A 17,629-nucleotide genomic window follows, 5' to 3' on the forward strand; every position below is an offset into this window, starting at 1 on the left:
GCCAATGGGAACCGGGGAAGCTTTAAGGGCTGGGAACAATGCATTCTGAGATATGCCATATCGTGCTAGATATATCAACAACCATGTCCCTGGAATTTATGTATTTATTGCGCAGAACCTGAAGGCAAAATGTGAACACGGAGTCTTGTGATATCTGCGGATGTGTAGAACAAATCTATACAGGGTTTACACAAAAGATCTCCAGGATTTAAAAAAAAATCATAAATTAAATAACTCAAATGGAAGAATACTGTTCTTCAAGCAAAAGTTCTGTTTATGCATGAATGCATCATTAGTTGACAGCCTTAAAGAGAAAACTATGATCATTTGTTTGGTTTTAGACTTGCAATTTCCTAACAGGTGGATTGGAACAAGCCAGTCTATCCCATGGCCACCACGATGTCCTGACATATAACTTGACAAGTTTGAAAACAAGACGCTGCAAATAGCTGTTGCGCAGCTCACACCACATTTCCCCACTCCATTCTCCGCAGCGACGTTGGTTCGCAGTGTTGCAACCTGGAGGGAGCGGAATGGTCGGAGGATATTCAAAGAAATTTGTATTCGCTTTTTCCTGGGCTGTTTTCTACCTGTCGGAGTACAGAAATTTTGTTCACCTTTCGCAAAAGACTCTTTTCCTTCTTTTAAAACTTGAGAAACTATCCATTTAGATACTCCCGTGGCGGCGCTTGTTGACTCGACAACATTATACTTAAGTTTATGTAACTCCTTCTGATTTCGCAAATATGTTGCAACATTGTAAACAATTTCTCTGGCCTGTCCTCTAAGGGGCTTTCCAGAGCAGATTGTGGGTTTCGTTGGACCCGGCTTGATTTGATTTTTGCATTTCAAAAATATGCAGCCAAGAGTAAAGAGCAATAACATTTCAATGCTTTAAAAAAGAACACAGGCAAGTGTGTTATCAGATTGCCTTCTCGTAGTAATTGTTGTACGATAAACAAAAGAACCCCCACACCACTCGGCTTTAAAAAAAAAAACCAGGCCACTGGTTGATGTCGCATTCAGAAAATGAAGTCATTCGCCCAGTAGTTTGACCTCGTTATAAACGTTAACGCGCGTGCGTAATACTACAGTTTACGATCCGCGCACCGCACGCATTTTCAAAGACAGGATTAAATCAAATAAACCACTGATAAACTGATATGACCCGGCACCGACAATCTACACAGTAAAAATAGTTTGTTTTGCTGAGTTGGCACCACTCGTAGTCTCAAGGCCAGACCAGTACGTAGAAGAGTGGTGGGGAGGATGACGTAATAGGAAGTGCTCCGCAGCGATCTGCGCATATCGGGACTTAACTTGTCAGGCTATAGCACCCTTTGATTTTTTTATGTCGGGATATGTTAAGAACATAGTGAACGTTAAGAAAATTAGCGACCTTGGTCATCAATAAAAAAGGACACTCAGCCATAGCGGCTATGCTTATATTTTTTCAACTTGCGGATTGGCCAATAGGGTGGCGGAGTTCTATGTTGACGAGCGGACAGAGAGTCGGCACTTCCCGTTGGTGCTGGAAGTGGAGTGTCCGATCGCAGTTAATTTTAATGCAGTGGCGATTCCTTGGCAGAAAGGAATCCTCGATTCTGAGGCAATATAAGATTACAGAGGAGGGGCTAGAGTGGTTCCAACAAGGGTTGCAAGATGATATAGCGGTTATGCTTACGAGGGAAATGGAAAGAGCGTTGGGCGCAGGCGAGGTGGAAAGAGGGGTCTCTTTATACTACCACATCATAATGCGAGCAGCGAGGCACATGTTGCGGGACACACGTCAACAAGTTCCCAGCAAGGCTGACACGTGGTATAATGACGTATGTAAGATGCACAAACGAATATTGGATCGATCTCTAAGGCAATTCCGTGCTCGCAAAACTGAGCATTCTAGATTAAATTACTTAGAAGAACGCCGGCGTTACGCGCAAGTTTTGGAAAGGGAGAGGGAGAAGTGGGGGGGGGGGGGAAGGAAAGTGAGGGCTCTTCAGGAGGCCATCCAGGGCCGGGATACGAGGAACTTGTGGCGGATTATTCGCAACCTGCAAGGGAGTCGGTACACAATAGGCAGTATCTCTGCACGGAGCTGGGAGGATCATTTTCTCAAGTTGCTGGAAGGGGAGGGGGGGTCAGGGGATATTCCAAAGGAGGGCAGGTTCCTGGGTACTTTTGTTCCAATCCTTGATGAAAGTGTGTCGAGGCTGGAATATGATGCGGCTGTTCGCTCGCTGAGGACCGGCAAGGCGGCGGGTATTGATGGAATCGGACCAGATCTCGTGAAGGTGCTGAATTGTAACGAGCGATTGGCAGAAACGGGAAGGTCTCTGCTCAACAACATATTCAATAGTGGAACCTTCCCCAAAATATGGAAAACGAGCGTTATTTGTCCTCTTTACAAGGGGAAAGAGGATGTAAATGACACTAATAATTACAGAGGTATTTCTCTCCTGCCCGTGTTAGGGAAAGTATATTGTAGTATTCTGTACAACAGATTGAGAAAATGGGCCGATATTTTTGATAAACTGACCCCAATGCAGGCTGGTTTCAGGTCCAATTATAGCACTGTAGATAATGTTTTTGTCCGGAACACATTGATCCAAAGCAAATTAAACGAGAAAAGGGGAAAATTATATTGCTGTTTTGTTGATTTTGAAAAGGCGTTTGACTCTATCAATAGGCAAATGCTGTGGGGGAAGTTATGGGACATGGGGGTTTCGGCTAGAATGATTAATACGCTAACGAATATGTACAGAGGGGTCAAATTTTGTGTCAAATGTGGGCGGGGGGTGGTGTCTGGGCAGCACGAGAGCACGGTAGGCGTCAAGCAGGGATGCATACTTTCACCTTTACTTTTCATTCTTTTTATTAATGACGTTGCTAACTTCGTGGGAGAAGAAGGAGCTGAAACACCGGAGATAGTCGGGACACCGATACCAATGCTTATCTATGCGGATGATCTCGTTTTAATATCAAACGAAGTACAGGGGTTACAGCGGGGATTGAACAGACTTAAACAATATTGCACAACATGGAAGTTGAAGGTAAATACACGAAGAACTAAAATAATGGCGTTCAAGAAAGGTTATGTTTTCGCAGCAAAGGAGCGGTGGACCTATGGGGATTCCGAGCTTGAAAGGGTCAAACGTTTCACCTATCTAGGCATCACGCTGAGTATGGTAGGGGAGTGGACAAAGCACATCGAAGGCAGAAAGGGAAAAGCTTATTATGGGCTGGGCAAGGTAGAGCGACTGCAACGGAAAGTCCCTACAGTCAGTGTGAGATTGCTGGACCAAATTTATGAAGCAACAGTGAAAGCAACCCTATTTTACGGCGCGGAACTATGAGGGAGGGTAAGGGGGGCGAGTAGTAAATCAGATACAAGCGCGGTTTTTAAAACAAATACTGGGAACCAGCACGAGTGCAAGCACGTGTGGCGTCCTGAGGGATATGGGAAAACACAGGGAGGATGTCGAAGCGAGGATGAGATGCTTCAAGTACTGGATGAAGCTGGAACAAGGGGCCGGAGACTCACTGAAAGAACAGTGTCTGCGAGTTCAGATTGAGGAAGGGTTCGCACGCCACTGGGCAAGTGGGATTAAGGACGACTTGTACAGAATGGGTCTGGGGGAACTGTGGGAAGAGGTGAGGGGCGGGAGGTGCGAAACTGGGATGTTGAAAATCATAAGGGAAAGGTTGGTGGACAGTAGCAGGCAAGACATCATGGCAGAATGTAGGGAGAAGGTAACGCTCGTCGCCGCACAACCACCAGGGGTGTGGGTAGAATGGGGGACAAAACGATACATTGATACGTGTACGTACCAGCAAAGACGTGGATTCGCCTGGTTCCTGCTAGGGGAGTGGAGGCAACACAAACTCAAGGGGCCGGACGGTCGTGCCATCTGCACGTTATGCGGCGAAGAGGAGACGAGGGCTCACATCCTAAATGAGTGTGTTTGGTCGGCACCCCTCAGACAACGCAAATGGGGGGACAGTGCAAGGGACAGCATTGAGCAGACCATCCAGGCTATATGTAGGGAGGAGAGGAGTGGTATAACGAATGTAAATATCAAAGCCCTGGGCTCCTATTTACATGCAGTTTGGAGGGAGCGTAGGAAAATGCTGCAAGGAGTCAGTGAAAGTGAAGGGTACGGAACAGCAGTGGCTCAGGCATAGGTGGAGCGTGTAGTGCAGTGTTGTGAAAATGAACAATCTCAAATGTAAGAAGAGGACCACATTGCTATTTATATATGTACATAGTATGTAATTATTTTCCAAATGTTTCTGTTTATAAATGTTTCTGAATGTACAATGTATGATAAATGAGGTGCACGTTTAAGGTCGGGGTGTTTATGTAACAATATTGTAAGATACGCACAGCTGAAGGGCTCGTACCAATATCAATAAATAAATATTAATATGCTGGCTCGCACGTGGGAAGAGCTGCAACCCGTGACGTCACTATAAATCACAGCCACATCATGGTGACTAAAATCAAAGTTCTGTGATTATTTTAGCACCATTATACTGTGAACTGAAAGGTTTCGGTGATGGAAAAAGGAATATGCAGTGGTCACGTTGAAATTTTTGTTGTTTCCCACGTGTCATTTCGTGTGAAACCTCAGAGTTCTTTGGTAGGCATCCTGTATGTTCTCAGTAATTATTTATTACATACTCAGGTTTCCCATTCATTTCGACAAGACACATTTCCTGATTTTTCTATGTTTTCCAGGTAATTTTAAAATAAATTTCCAGATCATTCTGTGATGCTAAACCCAAGTTTGTTCAACATTGTTCAAAATTAATGAACAAAAATAAACTATTACATCAAGATGATGGTTCAAGGAAAAAGTTAAATTCATTTAAATTCCTAGATAATGACGTATACGAAAAATACTTGATATTGCTTGAATTTTTGCACGTACATTTTTACCCGAAGCAGGTGGATTAGAACTAATGGTGATTTTTAATTTTTGTGTGCTACGGAACCGTTTCCTACGCTCTACGTCGTTAATTAGTGAATTAGTCACTACTGAAACGTTTCTGTAATGTCAAAAGTAAGAAACAAGCAACTAGTCACAGTGACGCCACTATAAATAACAGCTATGGTTGTGATCGAAGAATCACCGTGACTAAAATCACAGTTCAGTGATTTTCTTAGCCCCACTTCTCCGTCAACTGAAACGTTTCCGGTATAGAAAAAGGAAGAAGTCACTCTAAATCACTGTGATTGTGATAAAAATCACGGTGACTACAATCACAGTGCTGTGGATCTCTCAGCGCCACTATTCTGTAAAAGCAACGGAAGGAAGCTGTTTCTTTAATAGAACGAACACCCCCAGAATCTGTGGTTAGTTAGTCTTTTGAGCAAACACCGCCAAAGAGACCAGGCTCTTCACAAGGAACGTGAAGTCCCTGCCAAATTTTGTTCCTCCGACACTTTTTTTTTAAATAAAAAACTTGAAAGGGCGCGTTCTAAACTTCAGTGACGGGAAAGAGACAGGAAGTTCCGGAACATCGAGAAAAAATCTCCTGGCGTCTGCAAGATTTCCTCTAACTTCCACCCTACACACAAGGCGTCAGTGTTCAAAATAAATCGATATAATTGTAACTTGAGAGTCGTATGCACCTTCCTGTTATGACCTCTAGTTTATGGTCATGGTTAAAGGGTATAGGAGATCATGACCAAAGTTGGTGCAATTAACTTTAAAATATTCAACGCATTATAATTACCGTTACTTTGCTACTGAAAGTAACATGTTGCCGTTGCAGTTACTTTGCTGTACAATAAGGGCACTTAACTGTTTACACAAGTAAACATATTTTCTGCAGTGACTGTTTTCCCCGTGTAACGTTACATGTACTAGTTTAAAACAACACAGCAGAGTATGTTTTGTCCTGGTAAATAAACAAATCCCTCAATTCAGATAATTCTCAGGGTAATATCAGTACATAAATGCAAAGTAATTAAGTAAAGCGTTACTGACGCAAGCGATTAGTGATGCAGGTAATGCAAATCTGATTATGATGAAATGGACACAATTACCAGACGTTTTTGTGATATGTAAGGCAAATCGAACTACTAGCCTTGTCAATGCCATAGTTGAAGTGCCCTAGCAGATAAAGAAGAAACAAGAGGTGAAATAAAGAGAGAAGTGGAATTAAGATAGGGAGAAACAGATAAAGAAATGGAGCCAAAGAGTGAAAAGAAAGAGAAAAGGACAACAGGTTAGAGGGAAAAGGAGAGAGAGAGACAGCCTAATACGGGTAATAAAGGAAAATTAAGAGATAAAAAGATAGAAGGAGAATGAGATAAATAAAAATAAAGAGATGGGAAAGAGGAAAAGGAGAAAGAGAAAAGTAAAGAGATGGGAAAGAGTAAAAGGAGAAAGATAGAGAAAATAAAGAGATGGGAAAGAGTAAAAGGAGAAAGAGATAGAGAAAAATAAAGAGATGGCAAAGAGGAAAAGGAGAAAGACAGAGAAAAATAAGGATATGGGAAAAAGGAAAAGGAGAATGAGTTAAAGAAAGCAAAGAGATGTTTAAGAGGAAAAGGAGAATGAGAGAGAAAAACAAAGAGATGGGAAAGAGTAAAAGGAGAAAGAGATAGAGAAAATAAAGAGATGGGAAAGAGGAAAAGGAAAAAGATAGAGAGAAAAGCGATAAAGAAAAGAGGCAAGCCATCAAATAGAAAGACAGGAGAAATGACAGAGAAAGACCAGGGAAGATGAAAGATAGAGAAAGTAGAAATAAAGCGAGGGGAAAGAGAGAAAGGAGAAATGGGGAAAGAGATGAAGCAAAGGAGCAAAAATAGCGATAACCAAAAGGAGAAATGACAGACAGAGAGACCAGGAAAGGTAATTAAAAAAGAAACGAAGAGAGGGGATAGTCTGAATTACGGGATTTTGAGGAATTTGGGGGTCACAATAAACCAGTGATGTGATCGAGAATTCTGGATGTTACGTGTACTGGTGCAACCTGCCCTCCCTCACCCACCCCTTCTAGTTACCCCTTCATGTCACGTTTTAGTATCTGGATTGTAGGTTCCGCATGAGGACATGGCGCCAACAACATAATGTGAATCTGTCCAGGATTCCAGTCTGTCTGTCAGGAATGTCTAACGAAGAGCCAAGGATCATCAATTTTATAATTACGTTTCAAACACCATTTTATTTTTATCAGACTTACTGAGCGATTAACATACCTTTACTCAATGTGCAGCCAAGCAACACACGTCACTTCCTGTTGACTTCTTGACTTAGGGTGTTGGACATTCTCCTCTTATCGCCACTAAAATCACCACTCACAGAAACATACTGCCAGACTTCCAAAAATCTGAAATACTGCTCTTATCAATACAACACTTGATTACCCCACCAAAATACCTTCAAGATATCACATTTTTTACATGAAGGACGTAGAACGAATGAAATTACAAGTTCGAAAGGATCTTTCTTCAAACCACAAACCATCTCGGATTTCATTACTCTACTAAAGCAATTTATAAGAAAATCAAGGTACTTTTTTTCAGAGATACTTCAATTTCCTCATAAATGTGTTGCTTTATTTATACATGCTAGAATATCCTGTTCTAACAGTCTACCATAGATATATTGACAAGTGCGTGCCATCTACCGTCAAATGATGCAAGTAATTTACTTGGCAACATTTGTCTGTTATTGAGTCTCTTGACAGAACAAACTGAAATACACGACCTATCGGTCTCGAATATTGGGCTTTCGGAAGCTACTTATCTCGTTTAGCTGCCGAGGTGGAAATTATAAAAATTACTGAAAAGAACTCCAATTTTATGATGATGACGAGAGGAGACATAGCAGTGTCTCCATCTCTCAAGTTATAAGATCCTCTTTCCGTCTCGACCTTCTCTCACTTCCGAAGAACAAGTCTCGTCTCGAAAAATATAGAATAAACAGACACTGGCGTACGCAGGAGGGGCTAACGGGGCTACAGCCCCTCCCGAAATTTTAAGAAAATCAACATTTTCGAATGAAAGCGGTAAATTCAAACGTACTTGAAAATAATCCCCCCCCCCCCCGATTGTCAATTTTCTCTCCGAACAAGTTCTAAAACGAAATTTAAAAAAATGTAATTACAAATTATTATTTTTTGCTTATTCCTCCCTTACCCCTAAGCCCGATGGCGCAGTGGTAACGTCGTCGCCTTATAATCAAGGGGTCCCGGGTTCGATTCCCGGTGGAGGCACATCGTGGTTCGGATCCCACTTTAAACTGTAGGTCCAGTCTCGACTTAACACACCAACTCAATCAATCAATCAACTCCCCCCCCTCTCCACAGAACGCAACTATGCAATACCCATGCTAGTGTACAAAGCATACACAATGGTATGACATAGATCTGTGTGTAATATGTATTACGTGGAACAACAAAGCACATTTGGAAAATTGTCCTGGTTCACATCTGCCTCCCTACTCATTTTTTTTTCTGGAACCGTCACTGGAGTGGCCACGTTCCAGTGGTTTCAATATTGTTTTAAACTGTAGCTGCCGTTCCCGTTCTGTATGCATGATTGATTGATTGAAGTGAAAAACTCGGTTCGTCAGCACTAAGGCTATTTTGCCACCCGTCGCATTATACGGAGAACACGTGTCAGACTAAAATAGTCTTACCTGTGTTATAAGCTGAGGCTGTAATGGGACATTCAATACATATAAGGAGCGGCCTCCCACATGGCGCAGTGGTAGCGTCATTGCCTTGTAATCAAGGGGTCTCGGGTTCGATACCCAGTGGAGGCACAAGTGGTTCGGATCCCACTTTAAACTGTAGGTCCAGTCCCGATTAGCCTTACTGTGCATAAAGTGGACTTAAAACACCAACTCAAACTAATACATATAAGGACAAAATAGAACAACACCACACATAGTCCTATAGACTGGCCTTAACGGCATGCGGAACAGTTTCCACGGAGCTCTTCCCAAGCTCTTCCCACCGTGGCAGTGTTGCCAACTTAGCTCTCTTCGCGCCAGATCTTGTGCACTCGTTTGGCTGTGAAGTGGCCCGCCCCCGTGCCCCACTATGATGTCATCACTGTCTCCGGCCCACATAGACCAACCCTTGCCATGAGTATACATTTTGCACGTGACGTGATATTGTTATATTGGCTGCGTAGCCCCACACCCTCTTATCTCCCCAGCTACTTTTTTATAGCGCCGTGTCTGACGTGAAATTGACATACTATTGTTATCAGTGTATCCTTTATTTTCGATATCATACGACCATCGGTGGATTATTGAGATGCGTGATGCCGTCGGATCTAGATGTTAAAAACTAAGAATAAATTGTCATCAATGTAGAGTTAACGGTAATAGCAGAGCCTCCATTCCTTTGACAACTAACATTACCCGGGGAGGCATTTTATCCAGCCTTCGTAAACTTAGCTCCTTGAAAGTCAGTTTTAACTCCATTTAAGGTGAAATTTAGCTCTTTTATGCGTATCAGGTTTGGCAACACTGCCAGGATGGCCGTAGGAGGCAAGGAGAAATGCACTGCGCTTATGGGAGTATTATTTAATTTGTTCTCTTGGGAAATCAACGTCCGATGGAATAGAAAAATATATCAACGGGAAGAGGGCAGATTGAAGATGAATTTCCCCAGCGGAAAAGTCGAACCTTCCATTTGATTAGCCGTGACTTGATGTTGAAGTTGATTCCCCATAAGGAATACATGGGATTCCGAAAATTCTTAATCATCATGTTTTTCAAACATCGTGTCCAGCTTAATAATAAACATAAAAAAACGCTTCCACTTTCAACATGGAGAGAAATTCATACATCCGGTTTTTTTTTTTAGTAGCAGTGCCCATTCGGGCGATATTGAAATAAATACTCAACTGGTGCGTAACTGTAATTCCTCACCTTAAGTCCAGGCGGCAGAGCCTCGTTGGCCTACAAAAAAATAGTTACCGGGGTGTGGAAGTGAGGTTGACAATTGGGTGCCTTACCAGAATATCAAACTTCAGATGGAATAGAAAAAGATATCAACGGGAAGAGGGCAGTTTGAAGATGCATTACCAGATTACACGCCCCCTATCTAAGAATAAAGTCAGGCACGGATTAGTACATGTGGAGGCCTAAGCCTAATAATATTGTGAGGCTCCTGACACACAACAAAGACAATGCATAAGTTTTAAAAAAAGCATCAAGTCTGTAGCTCTGAACAAATGTTTAAGTTCATCATCGAGAAAGTTGCGGAAAGGTGCTTCAAAAAAGAATCAATTGATGCATTAAAGAATACTCACTTGCATCATATGATGTACTTTGCCGTTACCTTTACAAACTAAAATGCATCGAACTGTAGACCTGATTCTTGGCAAAATATCTTACTGCATCTGGTGCATCAAATATATATGATGCATTTAGTTTTCTGTGTTAATACAATTTCAGTTACAACTTGTGGATCAAGGTATGTCAGATTGTTAGTTACGTTATTTAGTTTACCACACTTGAAATAAGGTACGTGAACCCAATATGGCCTACCTAAGGTTTGCGATTGTATCGAACGGTGTACAATGTCACAAAAGTAAAACGAATTGCAAGATTCAAAAGAGGGAACATTTCTGGACGTTTACTGAAAATTCGACCCAATTCCAAATAATAGCATGGGTGCAGGGAAGATGTTATTAAAAAGTTACGTTTAGGCCATATTGGGTATATGTGTACCCAATATGGCCCAGTCATATATTTTGTTCTATTGCATCAAAATATGCAACAGAAATTTTAAAGAAAGTACAACTATGTTGTTTTTATAGGTAGATAAGTATATTGAAACACTTACATTTTATTTACATAATGACACATGAGAATTGCAGAAAGAAATAACATTGTCTGCAAACCAGTAAACAAGGGAGTGACATGTCGCAATTTGTTACCAGATGACCATGGATTATATATATCACAGTCTGAGAAAATGAAAGGGCCTTTATCATCCTTAATGAGTTCCACACACTCCACGTGAACATAAGAGTAACAAATGTTACGTTTGCGCATGCCCTTCACGATACATGCCTATGTAGGCCATATTGAGTTCACCTTACATAGTGTTATTTTTCCTTCGTTAAACATTACATTAGATTAAAGTCTAAACTAAGTACATTGTTGTAAAGTTCAAATTTTGAGCTATCATAGTATGGACTAGAGATACCAATACCTATCACTTGGGAGATGAAGTACGTAAGAAATTCCATATGCAATATTAGATCACGTAGAAGACAATCACGAGGTTCAGCTATTTCGCTTCTTTGTCTTCAAGTTGCAGTACTATAGGTACAGGCAACAGGTTCAATCACGTCATTTGGACAGTCTAAATGACATACTAACGTCATCTGTTGAATTAACCATGTAACTACTTGGGAACAGCAAATAGGCCATATTGGGTACTTGGCCATATTGGATTCATGTACCTTATATACAGTAGTGAGTAGTGGCATTAATTCTGGACACTTTTAGTAAAATATTATTTTTTGAAAAATCTGTATGTTTATATATATTAAACAAGTTTAAATGACATTGTTCAGTAACTTCAATAATTGCATCTGAGTGCAGCATTGTAGTCTGATTATAATCGTTATTGTTATTTTCAACCAACAGAACGCTTGTGTGCGATTGTTGTATAGTAGGTCAACTTCCCAACTGCAGCAAACAATGAAGCTCACACTTAACCCACAGTACAGTACAGAAAATACCAATAATCAGAGAACAATGCTGCAGTAAGATGAAATTCTTGAAGCTACTGAACAATGTACAACAATGATGCTCCCAGTTGACCTACTATACAACAATCGCACACAAGCGTTCTGATGGTTGAAAATAACAATAATAGACTACAATGCTGCACTCAGATGCAATTATTGAAGTTACTGAACGATGTCATTTAAACTTGTTTAATATTTCTACACATACAGAATATAGTTTTTACATTCGAGATTTTTAAATAAATAACATTTTACTAAAAGTGTCCAGAATTAATGCCACTACTGTAGCTTATTAAAATTTGTGGCTCCTTTCAAAGCACTTTTCCTCTGTGCAGGCCCGGGGCTGTAGCCCCCAAGCCCCCTTAAATCCGTGCCTGCTAGAAACACACTTTTCTTCAATTTGTGACAGTACAAAAGGTTCCTACTTAACAAATAAACAGGCATACTTAAGCAAAGAGCATGACAAATACTTTACTAGTACCCTGTACATCCTCTTGGGTGCAGAGTCATGTTGCCATTTCTCCCATTCGCCTGTGTGTCCCTGCATGTGGATGAATTTGATCAGCAGGAGTGCTTGTACTGTGCTAATGACAAGAACAGATCAGTTTACGACAAACAGGAACATAGGTGGCGCATACGTATGCATCAACATATGTGGTCCTCGGCTGATGCATGTCGTTGTCACATGTGCCGAGAGCTCTCTGGTTGGTAAATTGTCCTTTGTTGACACGTACAAGGGCCGGCACAGCAAGAGTACCGTACTGGATACGGAAAGAGACGTGTTGCGGGTTCGAATCTCACGTAGGGTTATACGCAACATCTTACAATGAACAGTTTGGAAATTAAGGTGAAATAATTTCAAATCTTTAAGTAATTTAATTGACGAATATTATTACACTATTATTTGACTACACACATGAGCGTGCCGCGAGCGGAGGGGGGGGGGGGCTCTCCCTCGAAATAACATCAAACCAATAATAATAAGGCATTATTGATTGATTTGCTTTATTTTGCGTTGCTCACTTTTGGCTAATCGCCAAGATGAAGATCAGTGATCATTGATGAATGAACACTACATCCATTCTTAGCGCGCTGTGCTAACCAGTACGCCAAGGAAGTCGGCAATAATAAGGCATGAAAAATCAGCTTACCCGAGGGCGGGGGGCTGTCAGGCTCTCAACCAGTGATGTGCCGTAGACTATAAGTTTACGTCTACATGCGTTGTCTACACGTAATCTACGCGTAGATTACATTGGGTTGTAGTTTACATAGACTACGTAGACAATCTAAAGTGCATTAAAACTAATTTTGAAGGGTTTCATGAAAAGAAAGTGACATTTTCAACTAGATTGGTTCCTAACGAAATGAAAAGAATCCTATTTACAACAAAATTTCTCTTCTCTTCTATCATAAACTATCGAAGAAGATAAATAGTATGCAAAAAAAAAAAAAAACAGATGGCAGTCGTGAGACAAGAGTGGTCTTTTTCCCATAAAACACAAGAATATTTCCTATATTAAGTTTCTTCCTAGGTGAGAAATTGTTCGAATTTGGAAGAAAGAGTATGAAAAGTTCTTCTCACACATCAGCAACTGATACGTAGTATAATTTTCATTTTATTCCACGGCGCCCTTTGCTAAGTTATCACCTTTCGCCATGTTGTTTACATAGATTACGTAATCTACGTGTATAAAATAGTCTACGTGTAGAATGTAGACTATCGTTGTTTACGCGTAGACGCACATCACTGCTCTCAACCTCTAGAAAACTGCGCTACGCCACTGGCTCCGGAGCAGAGTTGGGTAGGTTACTCAAAAAGAATAACATATTAGAATTACTTTTACTTTGCTTCCTATGTTCTATATTTTCGAGACAAAATCATGAATCATTATCAATCAGGTCTTTGCGGACATCCTCAGAGGGCATCGCGGACCACGGTTAAGAACCACTGGTCAGGGTTGTTAGAGGTCCAGGAATTTTAAAAAAAATCAATTCCTGTCCAGGAGAGAAAATCAGCAAGCGTAAATGGGTTCTGGACCGTTCTGTTTATCTGCAAAAACATTTCAATTCGGTCCAGGAACCTTTTTTCCATGAAACAATAAGTAACTTGGACCGAATTTAAATTGTGCGAGAAAATAGATTCCGGTCCTCCACAACCCTGCCACTGGTGGAGATGGAGAAGTAAGAAGAAATTAAAAAAACAAAGGCGTTACCTACACAATTTCGCCTTCTTGCCTTTGAGCAGCATTCCCATGCAGGGGATATCAACCGGCGACACCCAACACAGCAAACACTAGCTTCTAGCACTCTTGAGAAAAATCCAAACACATTACCCAAACAGCGATTCCGCTATCTACCAACCGTTGCATAGCAACGAAGATAAGGAATCGGGCTTGCCTTCCATCGTCACGTTAGTCGGAAAGCACTCTCCGCATAAAAATTGCAAACATACGAGTATTATCTATTTTTCAGGGAGGGAGAGACAGCGGCACGTAACAGGAAGAACAGTCACACACATTGCAAAATATTGTGGAGAGGATTGGACAAAACAAATTAAGGGTTAAACGGATACAATTTTGAACCAAAACCTGTACCGGTGCTTGAAAATGGACATTTCCACTTTGACATGAAAAACTTTTTAAATGCATTCACTTTACAGATAATGACACAAACATGAGATGTGCAAAATATCTCGGCGATATTTGTTTTGGTTCTCGAGAAACGCGCCTTCAAACACCGCTGAAATTCACCTACTACGTCACGGATTTGAAAACGTCCTCTCCATAGACAGGAGGTCCTCTGACGTCATCACTTAGAAATGCGTGCAGGCGGGGCTTCTGCTCGTCCCGTCAACTTAGCATGAGCCGCGGAAGCGACAGAAAATTCACTTGCTACTGTGTAAAACAAGTATCTTACAACTTCCAGTGCAAAAATCTGTGCTCCATTTCTTGGAGATGAATTATGCCCTAGCAGTATAGTAGTATTTACTATAATTCAGCCACTCGGTAGAGGGTTTTTCCTTTAGGGTGACAAAGCAAACCTTGTAACAGTCAATGGCTGAACACGTGAACAGCCTTGTTCATTGCGAATACATAGGTTAGTTCTGACTAGCAAGAACTTAATGTTATAGGAATGCCTTTTCTGGAATTACAATTATTTTCGTCATAATATTTTCTTCACAAATTTTAAGATAATACTTTTAGAACACACTGGTTTACACGCCAATTTCTGCAATATAAGAGGTGATACGGTATAAAAAGATACGGTGAGTTTTTAAATGTCCTGCAGTTAGTGTTGCCCACGAGACGAGACTTTGGCCTGTCTCGTCTCGTGGAGTCTCGTGGAAATGCTGTCTCGTCTCGAAAATATTCGTTTATCTTATGACACATGGTCAATCTCGTCTCGTCTCGAATTTTTAAAAGCCTGTCCCGTCTCGTCCAATGGGCAACACTACCTGCAGTAAATGACAGTTTTCTTCAGTTAATGTATATATTGCAAACTTTTGTATTTAGCCTACTTTTACGTCGCTTTTCCGTTCACTTTGTTTAACCGCAACGATGAGAACGCATAGTTAATTTATTATGTATCATCTCTAACATCACATTTCTTCCCACTTTTGGCTAATCGCTACAATGAAGATGAATAACTACAAGCAGTATTCGAAGTCGGGGTGCAGGAGGACACCCCCCCCCCACACACACACTACCACCAACTGCACAATCTAAGTATCACCCAACCTGCCATGATAAGAGACGAACTTTTCCTTCTGTCCCATCTCATTTCGAAAACATTCACTTGTCCCATCTCTTTTTATGAGACGGTGAGCAACACTAACATTAACAATAGAAGCATCCCCCTAGCTGTCCCCAAAGTCTCGAGCAAACATCCTCCCATTTAACAATTTTCAGTTCAATGAAATGTCACTCACAAGGAAACAGTCATGCCCAGGTCGAGAGTCAAACCTGGAACATGCGACTTCCTCAGATAAATCATGTATTTTGTGTATAATAATTACAACGGCAGTTCATTCCTGGTAATTCTGAATTTGCAGTTTGGTTTGCATATATAAGTAGGATAATATTTAGTTTTCGAGGGCCGTACCGTCGAAACGAGGAGTAAAAAAAAGTAATAAAAAAAATATTAAGAAAGTTTTTTTTTGTATTTATAATGACAAGCCTTTGCATACGTTGTTAATTCTATATTTTCCTAGACTTGAGACGAGAACGAGAATTGCCCTCCCAAACCGAGACGGATGTTTATAAATGGAGACGAGACTGTCAATGAGACATTTACAAATAAACACGAGACAGACATTTACAACTCTCAACGAGAACGAGACCAAGGCTGCCATTCCTCGTCTCGATAGGATCAACTTTGGATGGATCAACTTTTGGTATGATTAGGGTTGCTTTATTTCGTAAGTGAAAATCCAGAACACTGCTGGCCGGAAGCTTGTTGGGAAGCATGGGGGAGGGGATGTTGGACCCGACAAAGTTGTGTGTATGTAGTCACGAAGTCACGCTAGTATTGATACTTTTCTGTTCATCTTGTGTCACTACGTTTTTAAGAACCAAATATCTTTAAGATGACTCATGGGGGGAAAATTACTGATCTGACAGTCTCAATGCAGTTTCTTATCGCAGAAATTCCGAAACTATCAGGAAATTGCAGACATTGGTCTGCAGTCCCATCTGGTGTGTGGAATTACGAAATTTCCTTCCCATCCGTATCCCGTCCTATACGTCTCTAATTTAAGAGAATGAAATAAGTCCGAAGGAATTTTTTATGAACAAGCGGATAGAACAAGGAAACTGGTAATTTTAGTGAACCAAAAAAAGAGGGGGGGTTGGACCCGTTGAATCCCCCTTAAATACGCCCATGGTTATACACATTATTTCCTTGTAATGATTATATATAAACTAAGTATAGATATGTACTGTGCAACTAATGTAATCTTCTCAGTGTATTTTCTCTTATTTGCACAAAAATATTTGATCATAATTTGCGCAACAGAAATGGAACACAAACTGAAATTGCTTTATGGAAAAGAAAATTAAATAGGCTTTATAAATAAAGTGAAGAATGTGAAAATTCCTATTTTGCACTACATAGGTTACGGTAAATATCGATAAATATAAGTTTAAAACATATTTTTGAGTGCCTGGTCAGCAACCAATTTTATAAGCAATATTTTTCGCATGGCCTGAGAACACACACGCAGCTGAACCCTTTCATTCATCTTGCACGTGAGCAGCACGGATATTTCATAGAAGAATGATCATTACAAAGCATAGCTTTCCTTTCTCCTATCGCTCCTTCTTCCATTATTTAAATCGGTACAGATTTGTAAAACTGCTGCACGTGTTCGCTCACCGTGGGCTACCCGTAGGTCTATGGGCTACCCATCCGGAACTGGACGCTCGAAGCAGACGACAAACGAGCTCTCCCTAAGGAGTGACGTAGTAACATGGCGGCGGCGTGTTTTCAGCGCAACGCTATCCTCGCAACTTTGGAAGTCTCGTTTCTGCCTTAAACTGGACACAGAGAAACTCGAGAACTTGCAGGGGTCATTTTTCCAGGGTGTAGTTTTTAAAATTGTTGTAAAAAAAATTGAGTGGAAATGTCCATTGTAACAATTAGAGTTGTTCAAAAAATATTGAAGGGAAAGGATTTTAAGGTGTAAAGTTATGGTCGCGAAAGGGAAAAAAAAGGTTCTGAAAATGTTTTCAAAAAGGTGCAAAAAATGTGTTGATAAAATGCCTTCATTGAATGCTGGGTATAAATTGACAATACCGTAAGTATCTCCGATTACTTTAAAATTCGGCATATTCACTAATTTTGGCCACGTAATCACGAATCTGCAGTTAAAAATTGGCGGTCATGTCTAGTAATAGT

The 17,629-nt window shown here is 40.8% G+C and overlaps 1 protein-coding gene across 2 annotated transcripts in view; it reads right to left on the reverse strand.

Moving 5' to 3' along the window:
* LOC145980370 (uncharacterized) overlaps positions 1 to 17,629 on the reverse strand; it is a 455,055-nt gene that overhangs the window by 157,000 nt on the left and 280,426 nt on the right. The window contains exon 1 of one of the 2 annotated variants that reach the window (XM_083113432.1): positions 13,952 to 14,036. The exons of the other annotated variant lie outside the window; for it this stretch is intronic. Coding sequence (XP_082969558.1) covers positions 13,952 to 13,988 — 37 coding nt within the window. The 5' untranslated portion in view covers positions 13,989 to 14,036. Of the gene's footprint in view, positions 1 to 13,951; positions 14,037 to 17,629 lie in introns of those variants that run through there. 2 annotated transcript variants of the gene reach the window in all.

The sequence above is a fragment of the Lepisma saccharinum genome, chromosome 27 (genome assembly GCF_977018435.1).
Source record: "Lepisma saccharinum chromosome 27, izLepSacc3.1, whole genome shotgun sequence".
Lineage (NCBI taxonomy): Eukaryota > Metazoa > Arthropoda > Insecta > Zygentoma > Lepismatidae > Lepisma > Lepisma saccharinum.